General features: G+C 40.8%; 1 protein-coding gene across 1 annotated transcript in view; it reads right to left on the reverse strand.

The window, feature by feature from the left end:
- SMS (spermine synthase) overlaps positions 1–16,610 on the reverse strand; it is a 50,933-nt gene that overhangs the window by 14,425 nt on the left and 19,898 nt on the right. The window contains exons 3-7 of the mRNA XM_033849130.2: positions 16,497–16,587; positions 15,880–15,944; positions 10,649–10,824; positions 8,946–9,100; positions 8,193–8,282 (exon numbers count right to left, since the gene is read on the reverse strand). Of these exons, the coding sequence (XP_033705021.2) occupies positions 8,193–8,282; positions 8,946–9,100; positions 10,649–10,824; positions 15,880–15,944; positions 16,497–16,587 (577 nt within the window). The remainder of the gene's footprint in view (positions 1–8,192; positions 8,283–8,945; positions 9,101–10,648; positions 10,825–15,879; positions 15,945–16,496; positions 16,588–16,610) is intronic.

The following is a 16,610-nucleotide window of genomic DNA, read 5'->3' on the forward strand; positions in this document are numbered from 1 at the left end:
GGAATGGGTACCACGCAGTATTACTTTAAAGGGTCTGCATTTGCTCACCCAACCTCACCAATCCTCTCAGCCCCAAGATTGCCCAGCCTTATGTCTCATCCAGCTGTGCGTCTAGATGTGGTCAATCCAGGTTGCATCACAGCCCCTGAACGAATTTTGTAAAAATTTCTCTTTCACTGTCTTTTTTTTTGTAATTTATTTTTATAATGGGGTATCTGATTTTCACTGCTGTGTTTATGCCGCTTTACACCCACTTGATTCACTTACAAAGAGATATCAATAAACGTTTTTTTAAGATTCTTAAAAAAAAAAAAAGAATAGGCTGATGCAAGACTGGAGTTTGGTTTTTTGGTTTTCTCTCTCTGCTTGCAAAACAAAGTTTTCTTACAATGCTAAGCTGCTTTCAATAACAGATTGTGAGTTTTTTTGCCTTTCTGAGGGATCTGACTGTAACTTTCTATATTTGCCTTTGAGATCTTTTATTGTCACTTTGGTTAGGTGAATGGGTATTGTTTCACAATGACCTATGATCTTATTTGACCAGGTGTTTTGAAACTTTTTAATATTTTTGACAAACGTCCCAAATATCAAATTCTAACTGACGTTCTTTTGACCTCCAGCTAACTTTAGGATGCTTCAGAAGAACCCTAAGGCATCTCAGAGATTAAATGAACTAGGATACTTCAGTATGTTAAATTACATGGGAAGCATCGTCAAATGAATGTTAAGCCTTATCAGGTTATACGGTATGGGCAAATGTTTTTATATTCTTAAAATTATATGAAACACAACATTATAAATCAACTATACTCCAGTAAATTTTTTTTAATTATATGGAATTTCTCAAAGTCTGGTGTGTCCTGATAAAATGTTACTCATAATTCTAGTTATTATAACCAAGTTTTTGGTCAATTACATTGGGATCAGGTGTTTAACTGTACCTTTTAAGTCTTGTCACTCAGTTACTGTTTTACTGTTTTTCCAAAAGTGCTTCATCTTCAAGAAGATTCATAAAAAGGACTTTTTGACATGTCCAAGTCTCATAAATTTCAGATCATATCGATGAACTGGGTAAGCAATTACAGAATCCTAACAGAAAAACCTGGCGTCTTCATAAACACTGTTAACAAAAAGGATTACTGAGTGAACTGGTGAATATGGTTATAATTTTTATGGTTTTTGTCTAAAATACTACTGGTTTTGATCTGTGTTTTCCAGATATAAGGAAACACTTCCCCTCAAGCTAATTATGACTTACAGCAATGAAACAATGATTTTTTTTTTCTACCTGAGCCCTCCAAAAATTGGCAACTCAGATTTCCCAGCAACCTCATCAAGGTGAACAAGAAAGGTCACTACCTGACAAGCGCAGGAGTCTCAAGATGTTTTGGAGACCTCTAGAAGAGAGGAATTCACCCAGATCTACAGACATGGCAGGCAGAATCTGTGGCAAGCCCTTGGCATAGCTTTCCTGGCCCTGAGGGGCCTTTTAAAAATTCAGTCTGGGATTCCTTATGAAAAGTTCCAGCACAGCCAATTTAAAGGATCAATTACACGTATGTAAATAAATCAGACCAAGTTTGTGAAAGTCTGATTTCCATAATTTGGCTAAAATATTTGCCTAAGACTTACTTCCCAGATAGCTCCTTGTTATATAGTTGTAAAGTTTAACCGAATTATTAAAGACACTGAGCTTGTTTCTGAAGCTTATAACAGCAACCTATCTTGAGATGAAGATCAGATGTCCCATGACCTGTGTGTGACAAGGCCCTATCAAAACTGAAAGCTACTGTGTTAACCATATTGTTGCCCCCAATGTTCAGGATAGAAAGAAAATTTTCTAGTGAAGTTGTCAGGGTATAACTACTCATACATGACATATATAATTGCTAGCTTTAAGTCTACTGCTAAAAGCACATACACACTGCTTGTGTTACAATTCGGTATAATTAACTAAATGTGTAGCCTATGAAATGTTTCCCCATTAGCATACCTCTGAGCCTGTTGACAGCATCTGACTAGTTTTCCCCCAAAGTAGATACCTAGGCAAATTTATATAAACAAAAAGGAGGCCTAGCACAGAGGAACATGAGGGACCCAGGGGGAGGCAGCAACCACCCTGACATCGAGGGACAAGTACTTTGGTCTACTGAAAGATTTGCAATCAAAAGGGGAAATGATAGAAAAATCTTCACATATGGAAGTATGGGGGAGTCATTCTGGCTTATACACGGTTTAACTTAAACTTTACTGACCAGAGCGGCCTGGTCATATGGTACATATGCTTTGGCCATTGAGGAGGGGAATGAATTTGTCAAGTCAAAATGGAAGACATGTGGTTCAGACATCCAAGGTAGAACTAGGTGGCCTTTGAGGACGTGATTTTAGACACATCTGTCTTGTTGAGAACTTGAATTTTCTGAACTGTATCAGACTCTGGGATACCACCAGCCATTCTCAAAGTAGTGCTGGCTGGCAGCTGCAACCTTATCTCAAGGTCTCCTCTTGTAACTATTAAATTTTTTAGACAACAAAACTGCTTTAGATCATACATTAGCAGAAAAAGGAGACATGTAATGGCCAATAGCTCCTTTCATGTTAATATCACATCAAAAGTTATAACCTACTTAGGGGGAGACTTGTAACCAGTTAATGTAATTTTATCTAAGTGCCAGGTCCAGATTGGTTTTCAGGCTCATTCTCCTGAATTTCTCAGGGAATGATATCTACTTTCCAAGGTCTGTGTGGGTTGTCACTACTACTCCTACTCCTAGATCTGGCACACCAAAACAGTGGACTAAAGAACTGAGATCTTTTTTTTAAAAGAATTGTTTTGATGTGGACCATTTTTAAAGTCTTTATTGAATTTGTTACAATATTGCTTCTGTTTTATGTTTTGGTTTTTTGGCCATGAGGCATGTGGGATCCTAGCTCCCAGACCAGGGATCAAACCTGTACCCCCTGCATTGGAAGGCGAAGTCTTAACCACTGGACCACCAGGGAAGTCCCAGGAACTGAGATCTTAATCATACAAGACTCTGATTCAAGACTTGGAACTTGGGAGTATTTCCAACTCAGTGTCCACTCCCCAAGGTGAGGCAGGACTATGCCCCATTTTAGCAGGAAGCAGACAGACAGGTCATCACCCCATTCCCTCAAAGATTTGGAGAAGGTTGAAACAGGGGTGGGGTATTAAAACTGAGTCATCCATCTCCCCAGCCCCCAAAAGTGGACTCCCTCGGCGGAGTTTATGATTAACCTCTTTATCCAAAAGTTTATTCCCTTTCTTATCCCACACCTGTTCCCATCAAGACTGAGGAGTATCAAAGAAAAGGGGAATTTAAAGTGAGTGGGGCGCCGCAGGCCCCTCCCAGGTACAAGTCTTTCTGTGTCCCTATAGATAACAATCTGATACATAACAGAGTTCTTAACCAGGAACTAAAGCCCCCACCCAGGCAGAGGACAGTAACTTCAGGCTGTGCACAAGCACATGGACCCAGCCTGGCTGAAACAAGATGGCTGATGATTTGAGATTTCTTTAACACCACCCTGTTACCATCAACCAGAGGAAGGTCACACACCCTGCACCTTCCCCCAAATTTTGCCTGTAAAACCACTTCCCTAGACACCACCAGGGAGTTCGGGTCTTTATCACATGAGCTGCCTGTTCTTTGCTTGCCCTTTGCAATAAACTTTGCTCCAAATTCCATTTCAGTTTGTTTGGCCTCACTGTGCACTGGGCACACGAACTTGGGGTCTACAACACCAGTTTATATCCTTTACACCTTTAGTTAATATTTTAAAATATTAGTAGGGGCTCTTTGTATTATTAAAGGGATTAATTCCCTATCATGTTTGTTGCCATTATTTTCAGACTTTTGGCTTGGTTTATATAGTATGATGTTACTACTTACTGGTTTCTTGTCTTTCATTATGAGGTTTCCCAAATCCAAGGTTAGATACTCTAAATTTCTCTAAATGTATTAGTTTTAGTATCTAGAGCTTAAGTCATCTGAAATTATTTTTTCTATGGCTTCTAGGGTTAATTTTGTTCTCACGCAGATGGACAGCCCATTATGTCGACATTTACTAAATCAACTAAACCTTTTCCCAAACTGAAAACACTTAGGTCCATATATTAGCTTTGTGTCTACACAAATACCAAGGTGTGGTCAAGTCTCTGTGCCATACTTCTATATTTGTCATCATCATACTTCCTCTATTTGCTTACTGTACTTCACAGTAAATTAATAAGAGGACAAATCTCCCTTCACTGTGATCTTTAATTTTTTCTTGGCGAGTCTTAGATAATTACGGTTTCAAGAGAACTTCAAAATCATTTGGTCTAATTCTAAAAACCCCCTTGGGGATTATGGTACTTTTTCATCTAAGAAATAACTTGTCTCTCCACATATTCACACTTCAGTTGCTTGTCTATCAATAAGATCTTAACATAATTCTATCAGTCTCAAAATCATTCCTGTTAAATTTATTCCTAGTATCAACTGGTTATTATTTTGAAAACGATTTCTGGCCCACACTCAATTTCCATTCAAACTTTTGCATTTACAATAAGGAAAAAAGTTTTAGTCTGCCTTTATCCTATCGCTACACCAAATTCTCATGAGTTCAGCTTGTTTTCTAGATGAGTTTTCTATATTTTGTGAGCATTCATGTCCTCTGCAAGTAATGTGGTTCTGTCTATGTTTCTACTGTTTTCATTTTCCTACCTTACTGCATTAAGGAGTCAAAAACAAGGTTAAACAGAGCATCCTCTTCTACTTCCTAGTTTTAGTGGAAAACGCTTATGTATTTTGCCATTTAATACAGTATCTTTACATTTCTGATCGTTTCTATTATGTTTAGGTAGTTTCCCTTCTCTTGTAATTTTCTTACCAAGTTTTTATTAAGACTGCTAAATATTCTCAAATGGTTTGTCACCTGTTAATACCAAATTATTTTATTATTTTTATAATGGATTGTGTTGACAATAGATTTATGGATTGTGTTAAGAGATTTATCTCTTCGGGCTTCCCTGGTGGCGCAGTGGTTCTGCCGATGCAGGGGACGCGGGTTCGTGCCCCAGTCCAGGAGGATCCCACATGCCGCAGAGCGGCTAGTCCCGTGAGCCATGGCCGCTGAGCCTGCGCTCCGCAACGGGAGAGGCCACAACAGTGAGAGGCCCGCGTACCGCAAAAAAAAAAAAAAAGATTCATATCTTTATACTTAACTAAATTTTTTTTGGACATAACTGAAAATTCTTTAAACTGCTAGATTTACTGCTTATAAATCTATTTTCTAAAAAAGGATAACATTAATTATGTTTTATAAATGATAAACAGTTGCAAGGACCTGGTATTTTTTTAATGGTAGTATTTTAATGGCTAAGGGGCTTGCCTACTGCTGTCCCACAGACCAGGAACCCCCACCCCTTTAGAGCTCCAGGAAAACTCTCAGCCTCAGAAGAATTTTTCAGACTCCCCCTGGTGGCTTTTCTGTTCCTGAAAGGGAACTCCACAGTACTGAAGGTTTAGGTTTGCGGTTCTTGTTACATTTTTTTCTTAATCCATAAGTCAACCTAAGGAGCCGCCAGGGAGACATGAATTTGAAACATTCCTCTAAAGTTACCCTATAAATTGCCCTTTAAACTCCCTAAACTTACTGTCTTCATCTACAAAATAGAAACAGTTGCCACTTGATACACATGTGAGGATTAACACTTTAGGCAGAGGGTCTGGCTAACAATGCAAACATTTGCAAACAATGGTAACTTTTAGCTCATTGTGAAAAGTCTGTCATGCTCTGAAGAACCTAAATTCCCCCTCTTCTTTTTCATGTGTATAGCATTATATTTTGACTTCCGTGTATACTATAGTATGCTCACTGCCAAAAGCATAGTTTCCATCCATTACCATACAGTTTGATCCCCTTTAACCATTTCACCCTCCCCTACCCCTTCCCCTCTGAGAAGCACTACTCTGTTCTCTGTATCTATGTATTTTTATTTGGTTTGTTTTTTTCCTTTATTTAAATTTTTTTTTACATTCCACATGAGTGAAATCAGTATTTTTACAGTATTTTTCTTTCTCCATCTGACTTTATGCTAAGTGGAAATAATACCCTCAAGGTTCATCCACGTTGTCACAAATGTCAAGATATCTTTCTTTTTTTATGGCTGAGTAGGATTCTATTGTGTATGTATACACCACATCTTCTTTATCCATTCATCTGTTGATGGACAGTTAGGGTGCTTCCATATCTTGGCTATTGTAAATAATGCTGCAATAAACATGGAGGTGCACGTATCTTTTCGAATTAGTGTTACCCTTTTCTTCAAATAAACACCCAGGATTGGAACTGCTGCATCCTCCCTCCCTTTTTAAACTTTCCAACAGTGTAAGTGAAATACGTACTTTCTTTTCCTTTTGCCCATAAAACTATCACAACTGCATTTTAACATTGATATAATTTCTCTCTGTTTAAAAAATTAACACACGTGGGCTTCCCTGGTGGCACAGTGGTTGAGAGTCCGCCTGCCGATGCAGGGGACGCGGGTTTGTGCCCCGGTCCGGGAAGATCCCACATGCCGCACAGCGGCTGGCCCTGTGAGCCATGGCCACTGAGCCTGCGCGTCTGGAGCCTGTGCTCCGCAATGGGAGAGGCCACAACAGTGAGAGGCCCGTGTACCGCAAAAAAAAAAAAAAAAAAAAAAAAAAAAAAAGAAAAGAAAAAATTAACACATGTACCATGAAATCGAATTTGGATACACACGTATTAGAGAACATGGGTAGGTGTAGGTAATTTACATAACAAATGAAAGCATTCATCTATATGTTTATAAAACTAGAGGTACACATTTAAGATTCTGGTCAAATAAAAATATGCATTTGCTTAGTTATCTTGTTCTACCTAATAATGTAGGTATGGGCACCTAACATATGAATCCTCAAAATACAATACAAAATGTATCCTATAGGGCTTCCCTGGTGGCGCAGTGGTTGAGAGTCCGCCTGCCGATGCAGGGGACACGGGTTCGTGCCCCGGTCCGGGAAGATCCCACATGCCGCGGAGCGGCTGGGCCCGTGAGCCATGGCCGCTGAGCCTGTGCGTCCGGAGCCTGTGCTCCGCAACAGTGAGAGGCCCGCGTACCGCAAAAAAAAAAAAAAAAAAAAAAAAAAAAAATGTATCCTATAAACTATAATGATCAGTCAACTTACAAGCACAGTAGAATTTAGGAACTTATTTGCTTAGCAAGAATCAATTATTCCTACATCAAACATCATCTACACCCTCTAATAAATACCTGAATTCCTTCTCAAAGACCCAGACACAGAAAGACTCAGGCTAAAGAGACAAAAGTCAAAAGTGGTGGTTGCCAGGTCATAAAAAAGGTACATGGCATCTTTTATACAAGAATGACTTAATGTTATTAAATTCAAAGAATCTGGAGTTAGCCATTTCTTTCTTTCTTTTAAACTATATGTACACACCTTCCCTGAATACAAATGTATATAGAACTCACATAAAGAGAATAAAGGATAGCAGAACAGGCTACCTCAAAATACGGTGCTTTGGCATATTGAACATTTTGAGCTGTAGGCACTTGAAAAACAGCAAATGTAGGGAGAGGCTTTCTCTGAACTCCCCTTTATCTGCCTAAAGACACATCCTCCAAAAGGAATTCAACTGCCATAGATCCCCTCCCCGAGGAATTCAACCAGGGAGGATGGCCTCTTATCACAGCACATAAGGCTGACACCACACCCAGACAAACTCTGTCACAAACTATCATACTTCTTTTTCTACTCTTCTAAGGGCCCTGTTCATTTTTCCTAAGTCATTTATTCTCCCTTAAGACTCCTACATCCCTCTGACCCTATTAGGATCATATTTAAGCCTAAATTCTAAAGCTACCTCTGAGTTGCTCATTTTTCTGTGCATCTCCCATAAATACATGAGTTTAAAACATTTAATAACTTGTTTTTCCTCTTGTTAGTCTTTTATTATGGGGGTCTCAGGCAAGTACTAGAAGGGTAGAGGGAAAATTTTTCCTCCCCTACAAGATGACCTATCATCTTGATTATTTATCTTCTTAACCAATTATACTTAAAGCTGTTTTCAGAAGGCACAGTTCTGATCAACATATTATCAGTTGACATAATAAAAAAACATTATCTGATAAATATAATTACCTGATAGCAGTCTCCTTTAAGATTGTCTAGGACATCACCACATGTTTTTCGCATGTATTTCTTACATCCGTCAATCACCATTTGGTCAATGTTCGAAATAGGTTAAGGAGAAATTTCCCCTGGATTTGGATGTATCAAAGAATTCTGAGATATACTTTTTAAAAAGGTTAAGATGAACATAACATTTTTTAACACTAATTTGCGTATCGTAAGTTTAAAAAATGATAAATGAGACAATGACTTCATTTGTTGTGCACCAAGGACACTCAAAAGGAACTCAATTTTCTTCTAATGAAGAAGCCATTTCAGCAATTGCTGAACAGTAGACACAGTACAAAGGTTACTTGCTCTTTAATTCTCAACTCTGCTTCTTTGTTGGTAGCCATATAAAAAGGTACTGGTGGGCTTCCCTGGTGGCGCAGTGGTCGAGAGTCCGCCTGCCGATGCAGGGGACACGGGTTCTTGCCCCGGTCTGGGAAGATCCCACATGCTGCGGAGCAGCTGGGCCCGTGAGCCACGGCCGCTGAGCCTGTGCGTCCAGAGCCTGTACTCGGCAACAGGAGAGGCCACAACACTGAGAGGCCCGCGTACAGGAAAAAAAAAAAAAGGTACTGGTACTAAGTCGAAATGTTTGTTCAAGGTAGTCTTTATAACACATTTACCTCGTAACATCAACTTGAGTCTTAAGACAAAAAACGAGGAAGAAAACAAACAAAGCCCACTTAACTTGATCTCTTATACCACAAAGGATATCTCTACCATAGTGACCATCTTTGGTTTCAGTTTGACTATTTCACATAATATGCCCCCATCTCCGCCTCCTAGAATCAGTACATCTTTGCCAGTGTAATCTTCTTTGCCGCTGCCCATGATGGCCCGGGTATACGCCAGATCACTTTCCGCCAAATCTAGGGAGAAGAAACATCCAAAATGGTGACTATAACCAAAGCCATACACCACCTGACTTATACCAGAAAGTGCTAGAATCTAGAAAATTCAGAAATTTTCATTTTCAATCTTTAAAAACAGCAGTATACAGAGGTGTTGTTTTTCTGGTTTTTTGGATTGTGGACTTTCATCAACCCTACTCATCTTAACACCCAACATAAAATGTTACCTACATAGATTATATACATATATACTTTAGTCAGTAGGAAGAAAATTCAGTCTTTAGACTGTTCTGATATGATAATTAAAAAGCAATTGCATGTGTCCAGATGAAATATGAAGCAGAGTTGCTTCAAAAGAATATGAGAGAGGGCTTCCCTGGTGGCGCAGTGGTTGAGAGTCCGCCTGCCGATGCAGGGGACACGGGTTCGTGTCCCGGTCCGGGAAGATCCCACATGCCGCACAGCGGCTGGGCCCATGAGCCATGGCCGCTGAGCCTGCGCGTCCGGAGCCTGTGCTCCGCAACGGGAGAGGCCACAAGAGTGAGAGGCCCGCGTACCGCAAAAAAAAAAAAAGAATATGAGAGGTATGTATGTCCATGCCTCTCTCTCACTTTGTCACAGACATATATATACACTACCAAACGTAAGGTAGATAGCTAGTGGGAAGCAGCCGCATAGCACAGGGAGATCAGCTCAGGGAGATCAGCTCTCGGTGCTTTGTGACCGCCTGGAGGGGTGGGATAGGGAGGGTGGGAGGGAGGGAGGGAGACGCAAGAGGGAAGAGATATGGGAACATATGTATATTTATAACTGATTCCCTTTGTTATAAAGCAGAAACTAACACACCATTGTAAAGCAATTATACTCCAATAAAGATGTAAAAAAAAAAAAAAAAAGAATATGAGAGGGAGAAAAGTAGACCGGAGTTCAGGGGAAACAAGATTGGCCAGGAGTTTATAATCGTTGGCACTCAAGGGTGAGTATATGTCGGTTCATCTTACTGTTTTGTCTACTTTGGTTTGGAATTTCCCATCTAAAAGACTTCTTTAAAAATAAGCAACATAAAATAGATAACCAACAAGGACCTACTGTATAGCCAAGGACCTACTGTATAGCACAGGGAACTCTACTCAATATCTTGTAATAACCTATAATGGGAGAGAATATAAATAACAATAATATATATTCATATACATATGTATAACTGAATCACTCTACTGTACACCTGAAACTAACAACACTGTAAATCAACTATACTTCAATAAAAAATTTTTTTTAAAAAGCCAATTACATTTTCTTTTGAAATACAATCTAAATACTAATCACTAAGAAAACTAAGGAAAAAAGAGTAACAAGACAAAATTTTCATGGCTCTACTATAAAACATGAAAGCCCAGACAAGCCACAGGTTAATCCAATGCAAATACTCATCTCAAAAAAAAAAAAACAACCCAGCAGGGCCATGGACAAATCTGGACAAATCCACAACGGTGGTATGTGTCAGGAAAACACAATCTAATACATTGTCACTTTGTCATGCGATTGGGGTAGGGATGGAATACTTACTAACATCCCCACTGAGGATGAGAATATTTCCAAATTGTTTTGAGTGTAAAATTTTAATGTTCTGGTAAGGTGAGTCTTCATCATACACCACTTCATCTATGTCGTACTCAACCAGGCGGCCATCTGCAGTGGGCCAGTATCTGTCAATGGCCCCTCCTCGAACTATGGGTGGTAATCTGGAAAAAAAGGAAAACAGGAATGAGTCTTAAAAGAAAGGCTGCTTAGGTGAGGCTGCCTTAAAAGAGGACCTGGGAACAAGCATGTGCAGGAGCCACATGACCCCAGGCAGACTCCTAAATAGTACACAACCAATCTAAAACTTGCGCTTTGAGGTTTATACAAACATGGCCACTACCAAATTTCAACACTGTTGTACATTAAGAATTTACTTTTTAAAAAACCTTTCTGGCATACTTTAAATTTTCCCTAAAAAATGTTGAAGGAGAAAATGGCCATTGCAAACATCATCCTTCACCCCCAAATACTCCAGCAGGAATCTGTTAAGACTGCCTACATAGCTACTTTGTCACTACCACATCCATTGAAGTCCACATGGATGGAATACCAGCACCTAGTAAGGAATCCATGTTCAAGTATCCCCAACTGCCAATTATCTCCTTCAGAGCTATTCTACTTTTGAATGAAGAATCATATACTGTATTTTGCTGTTTCCCTTTTTTACCCTCATTTAATCGAAAATAGTCCGTTGCAGGAATAGACACAGACAGAGAATGGACTTGAGGACACGGATGAAGTGAGAGATTGGCATGGACATATATACACTACCCAACGTAAAATAGATAGCTAGTGGGAAGCAGCCTCATAGCACAGGGAGATCAGCTCGGTGCTTTGTGACCACCGAGAGGGGTGGGATAGGGAGGGTGGGAGGGAGACGCAAGAGGGAAGAGATATGGGGATATATGTATATGTATAACTGATTCACTTTGTTATAAAGCAGAACTAACACAGCACTGTAAAGCAATTATACTCCAATAAAGATGTTAAAAAAGAAAAGAGAAAAAAAAAAAGAAAAGAAAATAGTCTGTTGGCGTCGTCACCTCTTCCCCGTGTTTCATGACATTGACATCACAGCAAAGTCCAGACCAGGTGTTCTGCAGGAAATCCCTCAAGTGGGTTTGCCTGAAGATCTCTTCAATAGAGTCAAGTTGGCATATCATGCAAGCATCACATCAGGGGCACGAGATGTGTTCCTGTCCTATTATTGGTGATGCAAAGAGTGACCACATGGTTAAAGCAGATGCCCACGAGATCCCTACACTTGCAAAGGTACCGTTTTTCCTTTTGAAATTACTAAGCAGGGTGTGGAGCGGTCCTGTGAAACTGAGTCAAGGTCCTGATCTTTCAACAAACCTTCACCAGTGGCTTTGGCATGTAGAACATTCTTGCCTGAACCAATTATTACGAGAAGAGCTGCAAACTGATGATTTTCTCATTCAGTTCTTTCTGTTAATACTGAGTATTTTAGATAGGGTGAATGTACTAGAAACTAACAGCAGAAGACACTACATGAAAAGGAAAACCAGACCTGGAAAGGGGGCTTGGCAAATTAAGTGGAACACAAACAAGATGAGAACTCACTGCATACATAACACAACCATGGGCAAGTCCTGTGTTCTCAAGTACAGTGGGGTTTACAGTAAACAAGCCACAGGTACCTAAAATGCTGGGCTGGGCTACCTCTGACTCGCTTTGATAAGTCTTTGCTCTTCCGCTCACCTGTTTCCAAGAATACAGTCTGAACCTGTTACAGGTTAATAAGGCTTTCTATGAGGAAATACTAACATCTGCAAAAAGCACTGAATTTACAAAGCAAATTCCCATAAACTGTCATTTAATCCTAACTCCTCCTAATTTAACCACTTCTTCATCTTCCAGGAGAACAAACTCAGCTGTTGGAATTAGGCAGATCAGAGGTTTTTCTTGTAAAATGTGGCACCCCAAACAGGACAAACCCCGAGAGTAGGCAAACAGGACTTGGGGGAAGCCTCTTCCACCTCTGGCTGATCGGTGGTGGGTGGCATGAGGTGGGGAGCATGAGCTACCTGTGACACTGGATGAAAGTAACAAATAGCAACTCAAGGGCTTTCAGGGGAGGAAACCCACCCCTCGGGTCGGACAGCTGGCCAGCTACCGGCAATTACTGAACTATGCACAAACCCAATGAAAACAATGTCCATTCTCAATTGAGTCAGTGGTGCCTTGGGTGCAGGTAAGAGCTCTTTCCTCCACAGCAACACAGTGGTTTTTAAAGAGATGCAAAGAAGCAAGGATCTTTTTCTTTTTAACATCTTTATTGGAGTATAATTGCTTTACAATGATGTGTTAGTTTCTGCTTTATAACAAAGTGAATCAGTTATACATATACACATGTTCCCATAGCTCTTCCCTCTTGCATCTCCCTCCCTCCCACCCCTCTAGGTGGTCACAAAGCACCGAGGTGATGCAAGGATCTTTAAGGATGGGGAAGCCATCACCTTGATCATACCGAGCAGGACCCTGTGGGGCTCCTGGGCACAAAAGCCTTTCTGTGTCCCCCATTTCTTGATTAGAAGAAACGGGGCTTCATTCAGCCTTCAAGACCTTCCCTGAGTGCCGATGGGCAGTTCAAACAGATGCTAATTAGGGAAGGGAGGGGATGTGCAGAAGAGGGAGGAACAGTCAAAGGAAACAATAGTGCAGCCTTGGGGCACGGTCCTGAACAATATCTTTGAGCTGTTTTGCAGATACTGAAGCCCCCACCAGGTGGCAGAAGTTAACTGCATGCTGCCCACCAGCACGTAGACCCCAGACCAGTTGCAACCAGAAGGCTGATGATGCTGACGCCCACTTACCTCCCCACCAGCCAATCAGAAGAATGTCCACGAGTGGATCACGCTCTCCTTGAACCATTACTATAAAACTCCTCACTACCCCCTCCAGGTCGGGACACGCAGTTCTGACGGCATTAGTCCACTGTGGCCCCCTTTGCCTGGCAAAGCAATAAACCTATTCTTTTCTACTTCACCCAAAACTCTGTCTCCAAGATTTAATTCAGTGTTGGGGTACAGAGGCCGGATTTGGCTTCACTAACATGAAGCACATCTCCCTGAAATGGGCTTTGGGAGATATTCTGGAGCCCTACATAACTCTCTTTTCAACCTTCACTACAGAAAGTTGAAAATAGATGGTAGAGAGAAAGACAGAATATGTCCCGGGTGTACGGGCCTCAGGTACACCGTGTAAATTGCAAGAATTTTTCTTTTCAACAAAACATTACTGATGTAAGCTTGTTTTTCCTGTTTCTTTTCTTTTGAATAGCAGGATATGAAAATAAAGTTTCTAATGAATCCCATGGCTTCTTAATTCAGATTTAAATCACTGGCCACAGGGGAGTAATCATTTCAGATGTTACTGAGTCATTTGTTAATGATTCAGTCTCTAACAATGTCATTCCCCAGACAGAAAAGTGGCACCATTCTTGTCCTTTTGAGGCCAAAAACAAAGGGCCTACAACAAAGTATTCCCAACAACTTCCTGCCCCCTCCACCCTGATTTTATGAAAAGATGTAAAAACAGTGACAAGGAAAAACAAGGCCTGTGCTGTTTTGAACTGAAGATCGGAAGTATAACTGCATTCTCACTTCAAAAACTCCCATATCAAAACCACAAAGGAACCAGACTTCTCATGAGTGGGGAAGCCCATAAATGCATTCCATCTATTTGCTCACTCCTAGAAGTAATCCCAATAAAAACCAGACCAATTAAAAAAAAAATCAGGCATTTTGATGTTGGCCAATTCATTATCACCGAGTTAAAGACACAGTGGGAACCCGTTCAATTCAGATGGACCAGGAAAGATTAGGAAAATTCTGCAAGCAGGAAAAGAGGGAAATTCCAGAAAAGATTGTAGGTGTGGACAAGTTCTTTAAGGATGGGGAAGGGCCCGAGGACACGTAAGCTGAACTTGGGTGGGGTAAACAAGTCTGGGTGCTCCAACAGGTTTCAATCAAGTGGCCCGAGTTCTACACTGTGTCCTGCTCTCTTCACATGCAGTTTCCTGCTTTGTGTCCATGTTGGAGGTTAAACAATTTTCCAGTTATCTTACATCTGCCCTGGGGCTTTCCTCTAGGCTGATCAAATTTAGCAGGATGAGCCATTATGTACTTAACTGTTCTTAAACAGCCAATAAGGACTCCCTCTTGTGGAAAGTGCCCTGAAATGGAGAAGTCTGTATTCTGGATGGTCACTTCCATCAGTGATGCCCCGACCTTACCGAAGTCTCTCTGTGTTTCTGCATCTACGGGTTTGCCTTTATGAGCAAGGGACAAGCCCACTTTTGAGGGCCTGATAAGGAGCCACCCAGGCAGGGCAAGGCAGAACCGCTCAGAATTACCTGCTGTGCAGCCATGATTAATTCCCAGGACCTACCAGACTCTATCCCTCGCAACAAATGTCAAAACTATTACTTCTATCAAAGCTCTTTTAACATCTGACACCACTGACAAATACTTCTGTTCTGTCCAACAGAACATTTCTGGCACCACAGAAATGTTCTTTATCTGCGTTGCCCAATATGGCAGTCACTAGCCATTAGCTAGAGACATGAGGCGAGACTGAGGAACTGAACTGTTTTTTTATTAACTTAGTTTTAAATAGTCACATGTGGCATATAGTGGCTGCACTCCTCAAGAAAGGTTAATGGTCTTCGTTTTCATCTGAAAAGAACCCACCAGGGGCTGCTCAAGGTGGGTGGCCTCTGAAACTCTTAGTACCTTGCAGTATCAATGTCATCTTACCTGAAAGCACTGAGGCAAATTTTCTATCATCCCATGCTGTCATAAATCTCTTAAAACTGCTTAATTCTACTCTGGGGCCCAGAACTCTGAGGAAAGACAAGACAATCTTTTCTCTTTACTGGACAGGGTCGAGGCGTTTTCTAGCTCCCCTTCGAGGTGCCAGCCCCACCTGATTCTCTGCGTTACACAGTTCCAGCCCCTTGGAATCACTGTACACTCCCTTCTGCCTTTGTTCCACTTTGTCTAGCATCTCTTTCTCTCATATACAGTTAGTCTTCTGTTGTAAGGGCCCACTACCTCAGTCTACCAAGTGGCCAGAAGCAGAAGTCGACTTTGATCTCTTCTACATCTTAGACACTGCTCAGGGATAACACCACCATTCTGATTATTTTATCGATGAACCAAATATAAAAGAACATTCAGGAGTGGACTTACCGCTTCACCCGCTCAGTACTGTCCTGACTCAATTCTTTCATTCTTTCTTCTACTTTGTTCAAAAGCTGCAATCAAAAGAAAAGAAATGGGCTTATCGAATAAGCTGAGTGGAACAGGAGGTTGAGACTGTGTTGGCAGAGCTGTGATACTGGCAGATGCCCAGATACACCTGTCCTCCCTAACCCCTACAGCAGCCCGCAGGCCTGGCACAGTTCCACACGCCACTAGCGCAACACAGTGTCAACCTCGCTTCAGCCTAAAGTACCAACAAAATAATGGCAAAGGGAAAGCCTCAAGAATATTGCAGCTGTAACATCCTGGATAAAGGTTTACATTCCCTCCAGTGCAAAAGTAAAATCATAACTCAGTACTCAAGCAGTCAAGGGAAAGATGACAGCCAGGTTCCTAAAAACTACTGAGGAACAACTATTTTTCTTCTAAAATCACTTACTTGAAGGGAGGCAAGTTTAAAATTAAGTGAATATTTAAGATAAAACAGAAATTTTATTGAAAAAAAATAAGTGAAACTCAGCAAATAGGTGAAAATAATTTTATCATTAAACTGAGCAGTTTTTGTGATCCTCAAATACTTGAGTAAATAAAAGTGGAAAACTGACACTGTCAACTTCTTTGCCTTGTGCATCACCGTCGTAACTCTGAAGGTCCAGCAACACCAATCCATGCGGGTAAATTCTCAAATTGGCAAAGCTACAGAGGAAAGCATAATTTTA

Source organism: Tursiops truncatus, chromosome X (genome assembly GCF_011762595.2).
Source record: "Tursiops truncatus isolate mTurTru1 chromosome X, mTurTru1.mat.Y, whole genome shotgun sequence".
Taxonomy (NCBI): Eukaryota; Metazoa; Chordata; class Mammalia; order Artiodactyla; family Delphinidae; genus Tursiops; species Tursiops truncatus.